The sequence below is a fragment of the Triturus cristatus genome, chromosome 1_2 (genome assembly GCF_964204655.1).
Source record: "Triturus cristatus chromosome 1_2, aTriCri1.1, whole genome shotgun sequence".
NCBI classification, from domain to species: domain Eukaryota; kingdom Metazoa; phylum Chordata; class Amphibia; order Caudata; family Salamandridae; genus Triturus; species Triturus cristatus.
Window position 1 is genome coordinate 1,106,717,204 of NC_140580.1, and position 19,017 is coordinate 1,106,736,220.

The 19,017-nt window shown below is 46.8% G+C and overlaps 1 protein-coding gene across 4 annotated transcripts in view; it reads right to left on the reverse strand.

The window, feature by feature from the left end:
* Nucleotides 1-19,017, reverse strand: part of DENND1A (DENN domain containing 1A) — a 1,317,400-nt gene that overhangs the window by 699,388 nt on the left and 598,995 nt on the right. For all 4 annotated transcript variants that reach the window (XM_085613741.1, XM_085613740.1, XM_085613739.1 and 1 more), the window contains exon 9: nucleotides 8,830-8,940. In XM_085613741.1, coding sequence (XP_085469867.1) covers nucleotides 8,830-8,940 — 111 coding nt within the window. The remainder of the gene's footprint in view (nucleotides 1-8,829; nucleotides 8,941-19,017) is intronic.

The following is a 19,017-nucleotide window of genomic DNA, read 5'->3' on the forward strand; positions in this document are numbered from 1 at the left end:
ATAGTCTCCTTTCCAAGTTTGAGGCAAAGACCATCATGTATTTGAACACAATCGAAAATGGCTTGAATGAAACCAGTGAACTACAACACTGGTCTTGAATTTGTCTCTTCTGAATTTCTCTTTCTCCCCTCCCCAGTACACATCTGTACAGGCATCTATACTCTGCCACCTCACATCAGGACGGCATACCATTGAAAAAACTGTCCGATACACACCTATACAGATTCATCCACACTCATCTTACACAAAGACGCCTTTCCTCTGTATAATCCTCATCATAATAAAGCGATGATCCCGTATGTCGATAAATATCTGAAAGCACTTTGTATTATTTGTATCACTGGCACTGCCAGCCCGTGCAAACATCAATTGGGTCCCTGGCACTGTTAGCGCGTGCATACATTAATTGTGCTCACAGAACACATGGTCTTGACCATCCTAACACAGATCACGATTCAATAGGTGGGCTCCCACCTTAGCAGCAGGATCGTTACTAACCAGGTCACATCTGATAGTGGGGAGCACTGGAATAACCAGACCCTCTCAACGGCGCTCCGAGTCGGTTTTTAAATCATCCATGCAGGGCACATTATACATTTTGCAATGCCCTTCAACTATATTTTCTTCGTGGCGCAACTATGTTGCTTCGACGCGTAGGCAGCTCCACTACGAGTACGCTACTGAATGTACACAGACACGCCCCCGTCCGAGTCCACCCACGTGTAACCCGGAACTAACATTCTACTTCCGGAGCGTCGCGGCACACTCCCTTTAAATTCCATGCAACAGGAGACTCCTCCACACTCTGGAGGGATGACTGACTGCCCCCGAGCTGCATGCTGTACTGCCACGCCAGCGAGAAAGTGAAACTCTGCTCCACAGCTCTCAAGCCTCCGATTCGTAGGAACCAAGGAGAACTCCTGACCCCGGCACAAGCTGGTAAGACATCCGCCACCGGGCCAACCTACTAGGCACCCGCCCCCCACGTTGCATGGGTGTCTCCCTCCCCCTGCACCAGTTACCAGAGGTAGATCAACAAGACGCCCCCCCAAAAAACAGAGAGCTTTTTCCTCGGCAAAACAAACGCATATCCTGCACAACTATCTCCCCGCCTACCAGTCACACACAGCAGAACTGTAGCAGTCACCAAACCGAGCGTTAAGTTTCTGACGTAGCACACGCACTCCGAGCACCGGGGTAAGAGCTCCGTATCTGCGAGTAACCTCCTCTCAGATCATGAGGTGTGGGTGATGCGGTTCAGACCACGCAATCTTTCGCCCCCCTGGTCCCTCGCTACGTGAGAGCACACTCGTGTCAATTAAACACCACTTTTTACCACCGGCCTCACCTATGAATTAATGCAGCATTAACGCTATACATCACAGTATAATCACGTGCCCCCACTCGCGAAGCATGGACCGGTTGAAGACACACTAGTCTCACATCACCGTAAGTTTGAAAACCTCTTGAGCACACTCTGCCAGCTTACACGTTCATTCAATATCCTAAGAAATACACCCTTTTCCCCGCAGGTACTGGGGTGCTCGAACTCCATTGCTTGGAGGCCCCCCCTCCCCCTTCCCTTCCCCTTTTTCGCTGCATCCAAACAGCGTCTATCCTTGGAGTCGCAAGAAACCCAATCACTGGACTCCTATAGGACTTCCCATACGGTATGTACGGATAACCATGCTTTTTAACCCATCAATACACGTGTAATCAGCTAATACAAAGCTTATCTTTGTCTCCACAACAATAAGACGCCCATTTCATTTCTCTCCGTTAGATACACCCAGTCCTTTGCACAAACATGTGTTTACCCTGATGAAGACCTTCCACAACAAGTGCCACATAGAAGGTCGAAACGCGTTGGTTTCTAGAGGAGGCAAGCCGTATTAAGAACTCCAAGGAACAAGATTGACGTCAAGTCCCTATAAAAAACACTTGCCCGACACCCAAGTACAGTGTCATAAACCTGTTCCCTACTGTCTGGAGGCTTCCTCCTATTGGCACTCAAAAAATACTGTTAATCTGTGAGGACTAAAAGAATAGGTCCCAGGTATCTTATATGAAATGTGTAGGACTCCCTTTGCTTGTTGATTATTTCACATTTCGTTATTCAAAAAGTATCATTTAGAACTGTCTTTGTCTTTCCATGTAAATATTGTTGTTGCACATGATTGTCCAATTGTCGATTTGGTCTTAATTGTTAAGTGTTTCTAAATGTTTTTTGTAATCTGATTTAAAGTTGTACAGCACTGAACAGACCTTGATGAAAAAGATAAAACTTAGCCCATGAATATTACATGTACAAGGTGGAAAATAAAAATCCACTTTAAGAAATCGACCCCTTGATTTATGGTGACAGAGGTATCATGTGTTGTTATTAAGTAAAATGATGTCACGTGATGGCGGAGACATTGCTCTACAAACTAGTTGGTGATAAATAACATGCAAGATATCAAAGGAAACAAATATGCATTTTAAGTCCCTTTTTATCTACAGAACTGTTCCAGTTTAGAAACGTATACAGAGGTTTCCCAAACGACAGCCGGTGCAACGAACACAGAGGGTCACGCCATGGAAATAGTGCTACATCCTCATCGAAGCCCAAAGACTCAGACTGAGAAAGCTGTAAAACTGCAAAAGATGCTGGAATATGAAACCAATGCCAACTAGTCCTGGCAGCCATCTTAGGGGTGCTTATCCATATAACGGTTCAAACGTTACAAAAAATGTGACGAGGTGTTACAGCGCAGTGGAAGACCCTTTGCAAAGCTGGACTGCACACCTTTCTGTTGCTTATTGCTATATTTGGATGTTGAACTGTTACTAATGAGATGCAAGCACTACCCACAGAGTGTTACAATGTTTAAAAATGATGAAATAATGAAGTAAAGCTATTACAGAATGTTCTGCATAATGACGCATAATTTGCCTTGTCTTGCTGCATAATTTACTCAACCCTGCAGCATAATTTGGTCCTCTCCTGCTGCATAAATCCAGTGGCCCTGGATATAATCCATCGGTGTGTAGTTTTTTTTAAATTTCAAAGTATTTTTATTAAATTTTTACAAAATAGGTACATTCGCATTTTCGTTATGCGTTTCCAGATAAACGTAGTTGGTGTTACAGAGATTGCATGATATTGTTTTGTACACGTCCAGCTGGTCCCCTCTGCGTTGACTAGCTGGAAAATTAGAGATAGGATAGCAAGAGGAGAGAAAGAGTAGAGGTAGGGTACAAGAAGTGTTCTCTCGCTATGAGCCTAGTGTGGGGTTGTATCACTGTGTAGTTTTAATACTTTACCAACTGGAAAACTTATTGTAAATGTGTACCCTCTCCACTCTCCCCATTCCTTTGACAACCGACTCATTGGAAATCTCAGGCTGATCCATATAGGCCTCTCAAAACGCATGTCGCCAACAAGAAACAAACCAAACCTATTAGTTGGGTCTTCTCCTTGATGTAGAGTCGAGTATGACTTGTCTGCTGCCCTCATCAATTCCTTCTATTTGTGGCTGTGGCCTGTTCTGTCCCTGTGAACGGACGATCTTGTGCACCTTGGTCCTCCCTTCAGAAATGACCCTTTTGTTATACACTCCATCAATGTAAGGCATCTAGGTGTTGATATGTCTGCTTTAAAGAACACGGTGCCAAAAAGAATAATTGATAGAAACAGCAATCTAGTCAACAATGCCACAGTGTGATAAAAAAATATGGCACATCAAAAATATCTGGACTGACATATGGCGAAGGAATAGGGGATGTGCCAGACAGTTCTTCCATTGACAGAGCTCTATGTATAACATGATGCTCCAAATGGAATGCTTGTGTCCAGAGTCCCATCGAGGACCACAGGACATACATTTCCAGATGGCTGTATCTCCGTTTGCCAACTGCACTCAATACAAATTATACTGAGCTTCATCTCAAGGGCAAGTGGCAAGTGGCAGCTCAAGTGAGAGGTAAGGAACCACTGGTATACATATCAGATGGGAGAAGAGCTGCCTCGGAGGGGCTGACGCCCTTGGAAACGGAGATCAGTGGGATTCCTTCAAACACAAGGGGATGATGGACTGAGCACTGAAACTTTTCAGGCACTCACTCTCAGTCACAGATCTGGGTTGAATCCATCTACGATCTTTAGCTCACTTTGCCACCACAATTCAGACCCAGCCATATGCAATTCAGTCTTGACCCTGTGCCTCATGGGAACAAAGCGATGTATGCTCAGACGTGAGTCCTGTGCTCTCCATGCCACTGGAATCAAGCTATCCTGGCTGAAGAGGGGTGAATCCCCGAAACCAGTCCTAGGATTCTTGGCTCCAGTCCAGGGAGGACCTGGCTTGGCAGTTCGGGCAAGACTGATTTGCATATAGCTGGGTTCAAACTGGAAAGGCATGGTGAGCAAAAAAACGATGGATTTAGGCCCAGATCTCTGTACTGGGGTGAATGTATGGCATTGTTCTGCATTCTGTCCATTAACTGTTGTTTTTGCCCTCATGGGAACAATCCAGACCGAACTGCCAAGCCAGGTCTTCCCTGGACCAGAAACAAGCATCCTGGGACCGGTGTCGGGCTAACACCACTCATCAGCCAGGCTAGCTTAAATCCAATGGCAAAGTGAGCAAGGGACACATGTCTGTGCATTCCCCGCCAACTTAGGGTGAACAAAGCAAACACAAGGTGATGATGTCTGGAGCGCTGAAACTTTTCAGGCACTCACTCCCAGTCACAGATCTGGGTTGAATCCATCTTCGATCTTTAGCTCACTTTGCCACCACAGTTCATACCCAGCCATATGCAATTCAGTCTTGACCTGTGCCTCATGGGAACAGTCCAGACCGAACTGCCATGCTAGGTCTTCCTGGACTGGAAACAAGCATCCTGGGACCTGTTTCAGGGTAACACCTCCCATCAGCCAGGCTAGCTTGAATCCAGTGGCAAAGTGAGCAAGGGACCCACGTTTGGGCATACCCTGCCAACATAGGGGGAACAAAGCAAACACAAGGAGATGATGGACGGAGTGCTGAAACTTTTAAGACACTCCCACCCAGTCACAACTCTGGGTTGAATCCATCATCATTCTTTAGCGAGTGGGATCCCTTGTCACATGAACTTGAATGATTTTTTGAATTTTGTTGGTCAGACAAACTTCAGAACACGTTTCTTTGGGTATCTCTCAGAAGGACTAAGAGCTGCCTGATGGAGTGACAGACACCTCGGGAATAAAGTCGGTAGTGTGACCCCAGGTACTGAGAGCTCCTTCTTTGTCTTGGGTCCCAAGGGACAGAAAACAACATTGCAAGCCATTTGATGTAGATCTTAAGTAACTAACTAAAAAAACAATAAATAATAAATAAATACAACTCTGCTTAATATCTCCTCTACTTCCGGTTTTACATAAGGAAATCTCAGGTCATGCTCTTATTACTTTTCTTCTACCCCAAAAATGCTGAAACAACAAACAGTTAAGATTCTAAACTGATTTCAGGATACATTTATAGAGAACCACTGTTGTGGATTATATTAATACTGCAACATGAGACTGCACATTACAAAAATGCCTCAGACACAGCTGGGAGCCCCACTGAACTACCATATCCAGATTCAAAATAAGCCTTGGCAAAGTCAGTGAGTCAGGCGTATTTAATTAGTCTCTAACAGCACAAATTGCCATAGCAGCCCCTGCCATTGAAGAGAACTACTTTGTGTGCGGATGTATTCCTTGCTGGAAAGCCAAATGTCATCACTCATAGTAAAGTTACAGCCACTGGCTCAAGTGGACCAATGCTTGGATGCTGTAGTGGGCAGAAGTAAAATATGAATGACACAACAAGGAATCAATGGATGAAGAGGGCTGGCTGAAAGACCCTATAAATGAATATATCATAAGTTTAATTTTAGTAAAATCAAACGGTCTTGGCTTTCCCCAGACCTTAGTAAAATCGCAGAAGTCTTTGCGCACGCCTGAAATAGACTGAACTGCTACTCTTTGTGCTCTATGCAAATGCTGAACATTCGTAGCAAATTTACGTTCATACATGGCTCATCGCCAATCGAGAAACGAGGACTGACCTCTGTGCTCTGCTACAGACTCCGGCGATCCTAGCATTCGACTTCTGCTTGATCCAGCTAGACCATGAGACGAGTAACTGGCTGTCTAGTGTCCGCACCAGAGTCCACCATACAAATGTTCTTTATTTATTTTTTTCGGAGTTTTATATAGCGCAAACTTAACCCAAAGGTACCAGGTATCAGAGCGCTTTACATGAGCACCTGTTGCGGTACATAAGGATACATTAATTTTTGTTACGCAAGGGGAGATTAAGCGATTTGCCCAGAATCACAGGATGTTGAGCGACATTGCAGAGACATGAACCCCGGTTCCCCAGATCTGAAGTTGACAGCCCTTGCCGTTAGGCCACATCCTCTCCCCGCTATTCTTCTGTGACTCGGACTATTTTTTAAGGTACACATTATCTTGCACCTTCAGATTTTTCTACTCTTGATTCGGAGTGACAGTTTTCTAACTAGAATCTCTCCCCTCTCTCTCTGCACTGAGTAAATGTCATTCTTTGTTTTGCATTGAATTTCAATGAATGTCTTAACACTGTCGCTTGTGTCTTTATCTCGAACACTGCTTAAAACTGAAGGATCTTTTCCTTCTAACATATTCCCATCTCAGCTGTCACTGGCTATAATTTTTCTTAATTTTGAATTCATTTTGTATAGCTATTTTTCAAACACTTTTTCGCACTTTAGTCTAAAGTACTACAGACATACCAATACAAATTTAATTACCTTTGTACCTTAAGCCCTTTCGTAAAAAAAAAATATTCTATTAACTTTCAAATGAAGTTAAAACATCTGTTTCAAGTCAAAGCAAGCTTTGTACATTTGAAAGGACCCCATTATTCCTCACCGTATACTGAAGATAGATTTTATTACCCTTCGTAATAAACCAGCAGAGTTTTGATGAATTTGACCACAAATTTGCGCTTGAATCCAATAAGTGATGAGGCATTCTTCCTGCTTGAAATTTGAATTTTGCATCCAGGTGACTTTGTAATCGGACAATCCAACTAGGGACCCAGAGTCCCTACAATGAACATTCACTACTTTTGTTTGCGCCATGTCAGCGACTAGCACCCCTTCTCTGGAGGATGAGCGAGATCTTAGACATGGATCTTTCCGTGGTGGCCGAGAGCCCCACATGGTTCTCAAGCAATTGTAAAGAAACAGGCTCTGGGACATCAGAAGTTATCAGGGCTCACTCCCTTAAACATCTGGTTTGAAGTTTCATAAAGAGCTTAAATACAGTCAGAGGAAGAGTGCACCAAGAAACCTTAGATTGAATGAGAAACACTAGCAACAAAGAACATCTGCATATAGAAAACATCAGCATAGACCTCCATGGCAAAGCATAGGCAGAAATTAACCTGCACTGAATGGATGCAGCAGGAAGCAATGACAGGGATGTCATTATCCTTGCACTGACTCACCCAGTCCTGTCGCCATACACTGCTGAAGTCAGACACCACAATCCAACAGGTAAGAAAACCTAATATATCACCGCCAAGTATTGGCCGATGGTTGTGTAAACGAGTCGGTAATACTGTTCAGGATACTTCAACAGAATAGAAGCAATGGCATACAGCTGAGACACTTGCAGAAGTACTACATGTCAAAGCATTCTTGAATGATTGCGTATGGGACGGGCATGTTTTTTTTTTTTTTACGGAGTTTTATATAGCGCAAACTTGACCCGAATCGGGTATCAGTGCACTTTACATAGCACCAGTTGCATTACATGAAGACACATTAATTTTTTTGTTAGGCACGGGGAGATTAAGTGATTTACCCAGAATCACAGGATGTTCAGCGTCATTGCCGAGACTCTAACCCAGTTCCCCAGAATCAAGGTTGACCACTCTAGCCGTTAGGCCAACTCCTCTCCCCGTTCGATTTCAAAAGGTGTTTTTTATAGACATATTGATAAGAAAACATGTAAGAAGAGTGGGAGACTAACAGGTAATAAATTATACATTTACTCATAAAGGATTAGCCTGTGTTGTCAACACTAGAGCACGAGACATTTTGTAAAGCAAAATCAGTTCTGCTTAGTAAACCTATGCTATTTACGCATGCAGTAGCGTATTAATGTGCCATCGTACTTTGTCAGAAGAGGGCTCATATGGCAAATTGTTCCTCAGATCTTCCACAAATCCTTCCTTGCCCCCCTTTCCCAAATGTTTCTAGGCCTTGATTTGTGTGTTCCTCTCTTTGAATTGTTTCATTCCAGAAGTGTATCTCGCTCTGCTCAGAGGTTGAGTGTGTTTTATGTCCTTCCTGATGAGTTCTCAGCCTAGTGCCTGCTATGTTGTGGGTTATCTCAATAAGTGGCTTGCCTTTTGGGACCTTCCACCAATGCATAAGGGTGTGAGTGAGGTCATGTGTGTGGGTGGTAATGTGGGGGGAGTGTGTTTTTATGGGGTTGGTTAGACTACATATGATTTTCTGCTGGTGTGGAGCAAAGTCCTCAGAGGGCGTCTAGTTTCAGTGGTGGTGGTCTGCTGGCCGGGGTACTTAGCTGTTTTCTCTCATCCTACTGTGAAAAATGAATAGCAAAATGTGGATATCCTTGATATAAATAGAGATGAAAGGTTTCCTATCAATAATAGGGCAATCCCAAAAATTCACAAGCTGTTCATGACCAGACATTTGATGATGTACGAACAAAACTTCTGATCCAAGGGTTTTCTTAGGTTGGTCATTACAGATCCATTCATAAACCTGTCTACAGAACGGAGTAGTCGAAGTACTTACCGTACTGAGTTTACTGGAGCAAATGAGGATGCGTCGCTCGTAGAGCATGCTGGCGTAGACATGGAGCATGTTATTCACGTCGACAGCCACAAAGTACTCTGTTAGGTTTCTCTGAAAGACAAAGAAGTTCAATTTTTAACACAAATCGACACAATCCCAATAAAGGTATTGTTAAATAGCTTACTCCTAAAGCCACCAATGAAAAGCACAGGAATCAATGCAAAGTGTGACCTTGTCCTTCAAACGAATACTACTCAACCGAAGGAGATTTGCAAAGCAGCAATTAGAATAAACAAGAATTTACTTCAGTGAGTTTCCTGCTTGTTGGATGTAGGTGTCCAACATTAAAAAGATCCATAAAGAATCACAGGAGCACTGCTACTTAAAACCTATGACAACCATAACTTCGCAAGATGGCGCCTTCTAGGCAACTTTTACTCAAGTTAATTTTGCCCTGGAAATCTGCTCCTGTGGGATTAATATCACTACTAAGGATTTTTAGGTCTAGCCTGGCGTAGGCTGCGTGCCTGCGCAGTCTCGCTGGTGAGATTTAATGTTTATGGGATTTTTTAGTAAGGGGCATTAAGCCACGCCCCTCTTTCTAATTGGCCGGCGTCACCGTTTATGGTAAACGGCAGCCAGCCATTGGGAAACAGGTGCTGGTGACGTTTTCACTTGGCTTTTTGAGCCGTCCGCCGTCCCATTTGGACGGCCTCGCCTGCCTTCCTTCTGCTGCAAAAGGTTTCTTATCTTTATGGGGCCAACACATTGCCCCATAAAGATAAGAAACCTTTTAGCAGGCGAGGCCACGGCAGAAAAAGCTAAACGAAAACATCATGGCAGCGCTTGTTTATGATTGTTTATCTGTATTGTGATAGTCATATCGGCCTAGTGTCTATACAGAATTCTGGTCCTGAATGAAGGTATTTCGGACGGAGGTTACGTCATCTCACCTTGCGAGAAACAAGGACAAGTTTATCCGACTCACAGTGCAGTTATTTTCACTCTATAATTAGTCAGTGGCACTAGAAAAATACACAATTAGCATTTCAATCCAACTTCCATCTTCACAAAGCTGATCCGCCGCTTTACTGGAAAAAAAAGCTTGTCAGCCTTTGTGAGGGCACAATACGGCTCAAAAGAATGTGCCAATGCACCAGTTGCGCCAAAGGAAGTGGTGCCTCTGACAGAGACACTAACACTGTTTCAGGAGCGTTGCACATCGAGACATACACCAGTGGAATGTATTTTTTCTTAAACAAAAACTCGAATGAGGCCCAAAAAAACCCCACAAACAGTTCATAACTTGCAGTTTTCAAAAATGCTGTAGCAGCTTTTGGTAAATGAAAGATTAGGAACATATCCAACCTGGCCCCCTGTCACCGATACTTCTCCCACACGCCTGACAGAATTCGGAAGGATCTGTTGCCGCACGCGCACACGTGTAGGCACGTGCCCCGAGGGCACCTGGAGTAAATATGCAGGCTGCACTGACTCGCGCCTTAAGTTTAATTTCGGTCGAAACATTTATGTTTGTGGGGGTGGGGAGTGGGGTTGTTTCTTTAACTTCCCAAAGCGCGCCGTGCTGCTGCCCGGTGGAAAAGAAGTACAGTCGGGTTTAAAAAGTCTCGAATGTCTGCGTTTTGTACATCCGCCAGATGTGCAAGTCCGCCCGCCCCCCGGCGGCAGATTACCTGCCACAAACACCAGCACCAATACCCCCAGAGAATTGTGCACCATTGAGAGATACCAGGGAGGACGTACTAATATATATTAAGCAGCAACAGCATGGGTTAATTTAATGTAATTGAGCAATACACCCCCGCCTCCTCCCCCCACACACAAACACCCTTTCTCAATCATATCTAAGTTGTTCCATTTCCAAGTCATGCGCGAGTAGTTTATTCAGCCCTAGTTACACAAGCATTCTGGTAACTTTTTTTTTCTTTTTTCCTATTATAACACTAGGACTACAGGACCCATAATGCAATGAAAAGTCACAGGAAAGATTAACTTGCTGACCTCTAATGTAGGGCAGCTTGCTGTACTTCAACTGAAAATATAATAATGTCAATAAACTTAGGCACATTACCTTGGGTGGAAGTGCAAAGATAATTGGCAGGAGGAGCAGCGGGGTCCCGATCAGAATCAGGTATTTCTTAATGCACCAGATCTTCTTGAAGAGCGCCAAGAGCGTGGCCATGGCAGGGAGGGAGCAAAGCTGATAATGAGCAGCGGCTCTGACAGGGTCTCGTGTTTGTTGGTGTCAGACACGGGACAAGAAAGGCACTTGGCGGGCACAGTTTCCAATTCACAGGTTCCAGTTAAGTCACTCCCTTTGCCCAGCGTGACTTGAATATGTGGGAGAGTTGGGGATGGGGGTGTGGCCTAGCCCGTGTGTACATGCTGGCTCCGCCCCCGGCTCTATTTTTGTGTCACTGTCCAGCGTGGAGGCTCGGTGGTCGGACATGTGGCGGGTCACATGATCCATCTCAGGCGGCCAGACAATAGCAGCTTTCTCTGAGCTCTGTATATGCTAACAAGCACAGAGGGGGTTCTAGCTTTGCTCCACAGAGAAGTCCTCTGGTACATCTACTTTCTATGTTGACCATTTCAGAACTACACCCCTTGCGTTCTATTCAACTGGACCAAGTGGGCCCATGTCATGTGCGATGCCAGTTTCTAGTCCTAGCTTGTTGTGCAACAACGCTTTGCATTCTGGAACTTGTAGTTTTGTATTTCCCACTTTATTTGCTGACTTAAAATCCTTAGCTAGTCCACTTGTTTTCTGTGAGTTCCAACTCACTGTTAAGCGCTGTATGTATGTATGTATAAAATATTTATAGAGCGCACTGCAACCCTACGGGCATCCTGGCGCTGGCGGCACAGTGACAGGGAAGGAGAACGAGGGATTATGTTCTAGGAAAGAGCCAGGTCTTGAGCTGCCTGCGGAATAATGTCAGTTCCTGAACCTGTCTGAGCTCCATCGGGAGACTGTTCCAGAGACGAGCTGCCGCGGCACTAAAGGCTCGTCCCCCCAAGGTGGATCTCTTTGTCTTAGGAATTATAACCAGCCTGGCTGCCGAGGAGCGCAGGCTGCGCATGGGAGTGTACCAGCTAAAGAGATTTTGCAGTGGCCCGGGGCCAAGGCCATGAAGAGCTGTGAAAACTATGAACAGAGATTTAAACAGAATTCTCTGTTGCACCGGGAGCCAATGAAGATCAGAAAGTGCCCTGGTACTGGAAGAGAAGCGAGGACTCAGGAGAGCAAGTTTGGCAGCAGCTGACTGGATACGTTGGAGTCGCTGGATCAGATAACCTGGGGACCCGAGCAACAAGGCGTTACAATAATCCAGACGGCTGAGAATTGTGCAGCGAACCACTGTTCCTCTAACATGAGGAGGGAGCAAAGGTAGGAGTCTACGTAGGCCTCTCATAATCAGGTGACAGTTCGAGGCCACTTTGTTGACGTGTGACTCTAGACTCAGCTTCTCATTGAGGCATACCCCCAGATTACGCACGGTTTTCACAGGGACCAAGGGTGTGTCCAAAGGAAGGGGCCAGAAATTAGAAGGTAAAACTTGTGGCACCTTGCCTACCGAACAATGTAGAATCTCGGTCTTAGCACTATTGAACTGCAGGGCATTGGTTTTCAACCACGACGTCATTTCCCGCATGCAGTTGTGGAAGGAAGTTAAAGAATCCACCTGGTCACCTTCCAGGGAAACAATCAACTGTGTGTCGTCAGCATAGTTGACAGCCATGATGTTACTAGAGTTAATAAGTTTAACTAATGGTTGCATATAAACGTTAAACAAAATCGGGCTGATTGAAGAGCCCTGAGGAACACCATGTTTATTGGGCAGGAAATCTGATTGGTATGGAGGCAGAGTTACTGCCTGCCGTCTGTCTGAGAGATAGGAGCAGAGCCATTTCAGAGCCAGATCAGTAACCCCCACCTCTGCAAGTCTGTGTAGGAGGATGTTATGATTAACCGTATCGAATGCGGCGGATAAGTCTAGCAAAATCAGGGTTGCAGAATGCCCCTTATCCGCACGCACTCAAAGGTCGTCCAAGGCAGTAATCAGTGCAGTTTCGGTTCCGTGCCCAGGACGGAAACCGAATTGATTCTCCTCCAGCTTACAATTGCTCTCCAGGAAGCCCGAAAGCTCCTGGCTAACCAGGCGCTCAGCTATCTTAACCGGGAAGGGCAGTAGGGAAATAGGACGATAGTTCCCGTAACAAGCGGGGTCCAGCGAAGGTTTTTTCAGTAGAGGGGAGACCAGAGCATCCTTCCAACAGGCCGGAACCACACCGCAAGTTAGTGACTGGTTAATAATCTGGTAGAGGTGCAGAAAGGTTTCCGATCCTACTTCCTTCCAGAGTTTCTGCGGCAGGGGGTCCAACGGGGAACCCGAGCAAACTTTCTTGGCTATGTTGGAGAACTCCTCCAAAGAAGGGCAAGTCCAATGGTCCAGACAGGGTCCTGCCAGAGACTCTGACTCTATCATAGGGCCTGCGCCGCTGTGTCCCAAGACACGAGAAGAGCACCCCACAGTGACACCAAAACACTTCCCACTTAGGGTCAGAGTAAATACAACACCCTTCAAGCTAAGTACCCAGTCAAAGAGTAGTGTGCTCGCCATCCGAATAGAGCTCTGCCTCTATACGTTTGGCTTGGCCACATATATATTTTGGTTTTGTCCTTATATACTTGTGTAATGCAGTGTTAGCAATTGAAAGACGGTGCATTGAATACATAGAGAAGTGTATTCATTATGTGCTTTTGATCTGTATGTGCATACTAACGTTTTTCTTTGCAGAAGTATCTGGATTGCTGAAATCAAACTTCAATAGGTTTGGATTGTAAGGCGGTGTGCTAAAATGTATTTAATGCAGCACATTGATCACACTTAGAACAAGCCTTGGCATAGCCAATAGGTCTCGCTTTTGGGACCTTATAAGTATTTAGTTATGCAGCACAATATCCTTGGTGCAACAACATTAACTGTTGCATGGCTAAACACTTATAAGGTCCCAAAGGCGAGACCTATTGGCTATGCCAATGCTTGTTTTTTTACTATTTGGGGATTCCAATAGTATTTCCAGGAGTTCTCTTACTGGATCCCATTTTACTAATGAGGATATTCTACTTGTTTTTCTCATCTACAGGGACCTCCTCTGACATAAGTGAAGTTAAGGCTACAGACGTCTTCATACAAACTATTGTGAGTGTTATGTTCCATGAACAAGATGTATGAATTTAAGACAAACTGTTGATGCCTGTTAACATTCGGGATATAGGATCCAGGTCCACGCTTCTTATTTTTCCTGCAAATCAGTACTTCTCTTTCACAATGGACTCCATCAGTGCAACATTGTCCTCTATGCACCATACTCTTATCACACTTATGCATTCAAAATGGATGCCTGGAACCGCTTCAAGGTGAAGCCTGCCAATCAATGTTGAGTAGAGACACTTACAGGGTTAGAAGATATTCGAACCCGTTGGCTGGCTAAGAGCGAAGATCAATGGCTGATCGACTGCACTTGCGAAGTGCACTTCAGGTGCAGCCGGGCCTGGGCTCCAAGACATTAGTGTGCGTAATGCACCAAAAAGTGGAGGCACTTCAAGGTACTCAGGCCCTTCGAGTGGGGTAAGGATCAATGCTTATGGAAAAGGCAATATTGGCATTGAGGACTGAAAAGAACTCTTCTCGGTCTGATGAGGAGTAAAGATTTACACTGAGCCAAGAAGCTCTAAATTCCTCCCAGCAATGAGCAATTTTATACAGTGGAGTCCTGAATCACGCGTGACGTGCAGCTTTAAGTTTACTAGTACAAATTATTCAAATAAAGAAACTTATGAATGCATAATTAGGCTAACAAAATCATTTATTTTCAAGCTTTCATTACAAAATGATCGCTTCTTCAGCCCAACAAAATATTTCTAGAAAATTGACAATAGCACAAAAAATCCAGGCTCCCCATTTCCATAGCCTGCGTCCTGCCAGTGATTTGTGTGTGGGGGGGGGGGGCGGAGGGGGGGGGGGCAGCATTCACCTCAGAGAAGAAGCAGAGTTTGAAATTACACCGCACAGTAGGGCCATAGTGGGACCCAACCCCCTGGCACAGAGCGAGAGACTGCAAGGAGTGAGCCCAAACTGCCCCAGGATGGGATGAAGAGGGGGTGAGGGGGGGGGGCGGGGGGGCTCTTCCACAAGAAATAATTTTAAAATGACCAAAAGGCTGCCACGTTTTCCACATATATTCATCAACTGTTTTCATTGTACAGCAGAGCTATCAGGGCATAGGTTATTCATTTAAATTAACCCTCTGAGCTTTATTGAAACAGAGGCAGTGGTTCTCAGCAAGATATAACTAATAGGAGATGTGAAGCACGACCAGGGCACGAGCTCTACACACACATCTCTGGCTAGGTGACGTGACCGAGTGCGCCCTGGAGGAACCCTAACCTGTCACACACTGGCAAATACACCTATCTCCCTTAAAAGTGGGGTTCACTTGGCATCTGTCTGCGCTATCACAAGCCCCACACAGAGAGTCATTGTGCACATGTCTGAGCGCATCTCACTGACACCTCCTATTATCGTGTTCCTTAGATACAGGTGAACCTTTTACGTGTACAGTTACATTTCTTGCTAACTCCATCCTTTAACATCACAACGCACCCCACACCCGAGCAAAAATCAAACATTGGTGAATGTACAGTGCGCTTCCCTGTGTTGTTTTGTGCACTGACGTCCACACCAGGCCTAGCTTGTCATGCTTAACTTACTATGTGAAGCGTCAGGCCACAGACTACATGAAGCGAGTTCAGGTAGGAGTGCAGCCATGTGAAGACATCTCTCTACTGCAGTTAATGTCACTGAAAGACCCGTATCCCAGAGTTTGTAGATCTGTTTCACAATTGTGAAGCGATGTAGGTCATTGTCAGGCAGACGGACACCTTTGCAACCAGGGGAGGAGTGATCTTCGCATTTTCATTGAAAAAAAAGATGTTTCGGACGGCAGACTCTGCAGACTGACCTACTTCACATGTGTCCCAGATTTTATCAGGCTAGCACACGGAGGCATGCAGACACGAAGTGCGCTGCGCAAGAGCGCACAGTGTGCTCACGTGACAGAGCCAGGATTCAAACCCCGATCCCAGGGGTCCAGAGTCTGCAATATAGCTGCTGGACCAGCTTCCTCTACCAAACAAAACCGGTGGAAAATTGTGAAACTGTGGAGACAAACCACAGCCTGATGATGAGCTGCGGCAGGGCTCCAACGCAATTACAGCATCCTAGCGCCTAAAAGAGAGCACTCGTTTCTGTGAGGAGTGACGTCCTTGATAGCTTGCCGGGACAACATAGCCTTTCTCAGAGAACATATATGTGTTTGCGGCTTTGCGCGCACCTTTCCCCGTGAGCCCCCCACACTAGATGTACAGCGGCTTACTCCAAGCGTCGGCAACAGTTCACGCGGTCTCCAGGCTTTACCGGAGCTGCCCTGAGAGAACAACCGGAAATACAGACCGGGTCACGGACCGGCTGGGGCCTGGAGTTGGGCACACCACTCTCCGATGGGCAATGGCATGATTACTGCCAGCAGTCGGCTGCGCATCATACACTTCAAATGTTTCCATTGTGTGTATTACACACCGGCGATAGACCATAGATACGCATTAGTACTAGAGGACTGGTGCAATAGATGCAGACAGGAGGGCGTGGCCTCTCTACCCCCAGCGGAGAAATGCGGGGCGATACACAGGTGTTGGATGGAGGTAGCGACTGCCTTGTCCAGAATAGTGGGCGTCCCCATTCCCCTCACTCCGGTCAGGGCACTTCTAGGCTACACAGAGGAACTGCAGGACACACCCAGGAAATTCATCTCACTGGGACTGCTACTGGCAAAACGCCGGGCAGCATGCCGATGGAGCCGAGGAGTGCCCCCAAATTTAAGGAATGGCTGAACGACCTTATATATTGCAGGGAACAGCTGACCACTTATGCAGAGCTCCCGCCTTTGACTTCCCGACCACGGGACATCTGGGACCCCCTACTGATGTACCTTAGAGAGGGTGCAGACTGACGCTGCACGTGGCTGATAACTGTAGCATGGGACATCTTAGTATGCATTGTGGGGGATACAAGGCCATGACTCCGGTCATAGGCCGCACTCTCCCTGCAGCTCCTGCTCTCCGTCGCTGCCTGCGGTGCCCCCAGCCCTGGGTGTTCGAGGCTGCTGCCTTCGAGGTTTTCTATAGTGATTTTGTGCATAGTTTTACCACTTGCTACTTGCCCTGTGCCCACCAATTTCCAGCTTCTGTTTTCTTTGTACCCGCTTAATTCCTGCTTCTGCTTCCTTTTTGCGCCCGCTTAATCCCTGATTCTGTTTCCTATGACGCCGGCTTCCTCCACGGACTCAACACCGGCCGATCACCAAACGGCTTCCAGGCCAGCCTGACACTCACCCACGGACCCTTCACCTGCCGTGACTGCAGCTTCACCAGCCGCCGAACACCCGCACGCCCCACTCCACCCAGCAGAGAGGAACGCACCCACCTCAGATGCATACTACTCAACACCCCCTCTGTCCACAAGCACGCCATCGAACTCTGGGACCTACTCGCCACAGCCTCCATGGACGTCGCCTTCCTAACAGAGACCTGGCTGACCCCTCCTCGGCACCCAACATCGCCATAGCCATCCCAGATGGATACAAGATCACCAGAAGGGACCGCACCAACAAACCAGGAGGAGGAATCGCCATTGTCTACAGAAATACCCTCAGAGTCTCGACCTGCATGACAGACACCTCCAGGACCGCCGAACACGTGCACTTCCAGATCCACACCGACCCCAACACCACTCTCAGAGGAACACTCGTCTACAGACCCCCTGGTCCCCAGCCTCAGTTAATCGACGCCATCTCTGACATAGTCAGCACGCACGCTCTTGCGTCCGCAGACTACATACTCATCGGTGACCTGAATTTCCACCTCGAGAACGCCGACGACAGCAACTCCGTCGCTCTGCTCGATAACCTCGCCAACCTCGAACTCAAACAGCTTGTCACGACCCCTACCCACACCGCCGGTCACACACTCGACCCCATCCTCTCAGCCAGCAACCACGTCACCTTCAGCCACACCACCGAACTCCACTGTGCCGACCACTGATGTGTCCACTTCACCTTCAAGAAACCCACCACGCACCGCCACCCGCTATGGATCCCCTACCGCAGCTGGGACAAGGTCACGGAAGACCAGCTCATCACCACTCTCGCTCGAGACCCACCACCGACACAGCCGCCAGCAACCTCTGGCAATGACTGCACCAACACTCTCACCCCGATCAAAAAACCCTCAAACAGACGCACAGACAGAAAAGCCAGCTGGTTCACCACCGACCTCCAGGGAACCAAGAGGACTTGCTGAAGACTCTAGAAAAAGTGGCGCTACGAAAAGACACTGGAAATCCACACAGCCCTTAAGAACGCCATCCGCAAGCACCACCAACTCATCCGAGCCACCAAAAGGTCCTCCTTCAAGGAACGCATCGACAACAACACCACAACAGGTCCTTCTTCAAGGAATGCATCGACAACAACACACACAACAGCAAGGGGCTCTTCAACATCGTGAAGGAGCTCTCCAACCCCAACTCCAACGACATCCCGCCGTCGCAAGACTCCCTAGCAACCTTCTTTCACCTAAAGATCGCAGACATCCACGACAGCTTCAACACCCAGACCTTCCCTACAGCCGCTAACATTGCAGAACCGCCACCCCCCAGCCTCACCAACCACCTGCTCTCCTGGACCCACATCAACGACCACGATACCATCAAGACCATGAACACCATCCACTCCGGCTCACCAACAGACCCCTGCCCTCACCACATCTTCAACAAAGCAAACCGTATCATCGCTCCCCAACTTCGAAAGATCATCAACAGCTCCTGCGAGACCGCCACCTTCCCGGAAAGCTGGAAGCACGCCGAAATCATTGCCCTACTAAAGAAACCCACAGCGGACCCGAAGGACCTCAAGAACTTCCGGCCCATCTCCCTTCTTCCGTTCCCAGTCAAAGTCATCGAAAAGATCGTCAACAGGCAACAGACACACTTCCTCGAGGAGAACATCCTGGACCCGTCCCAACCTGGATTCTGCAGCAATCAC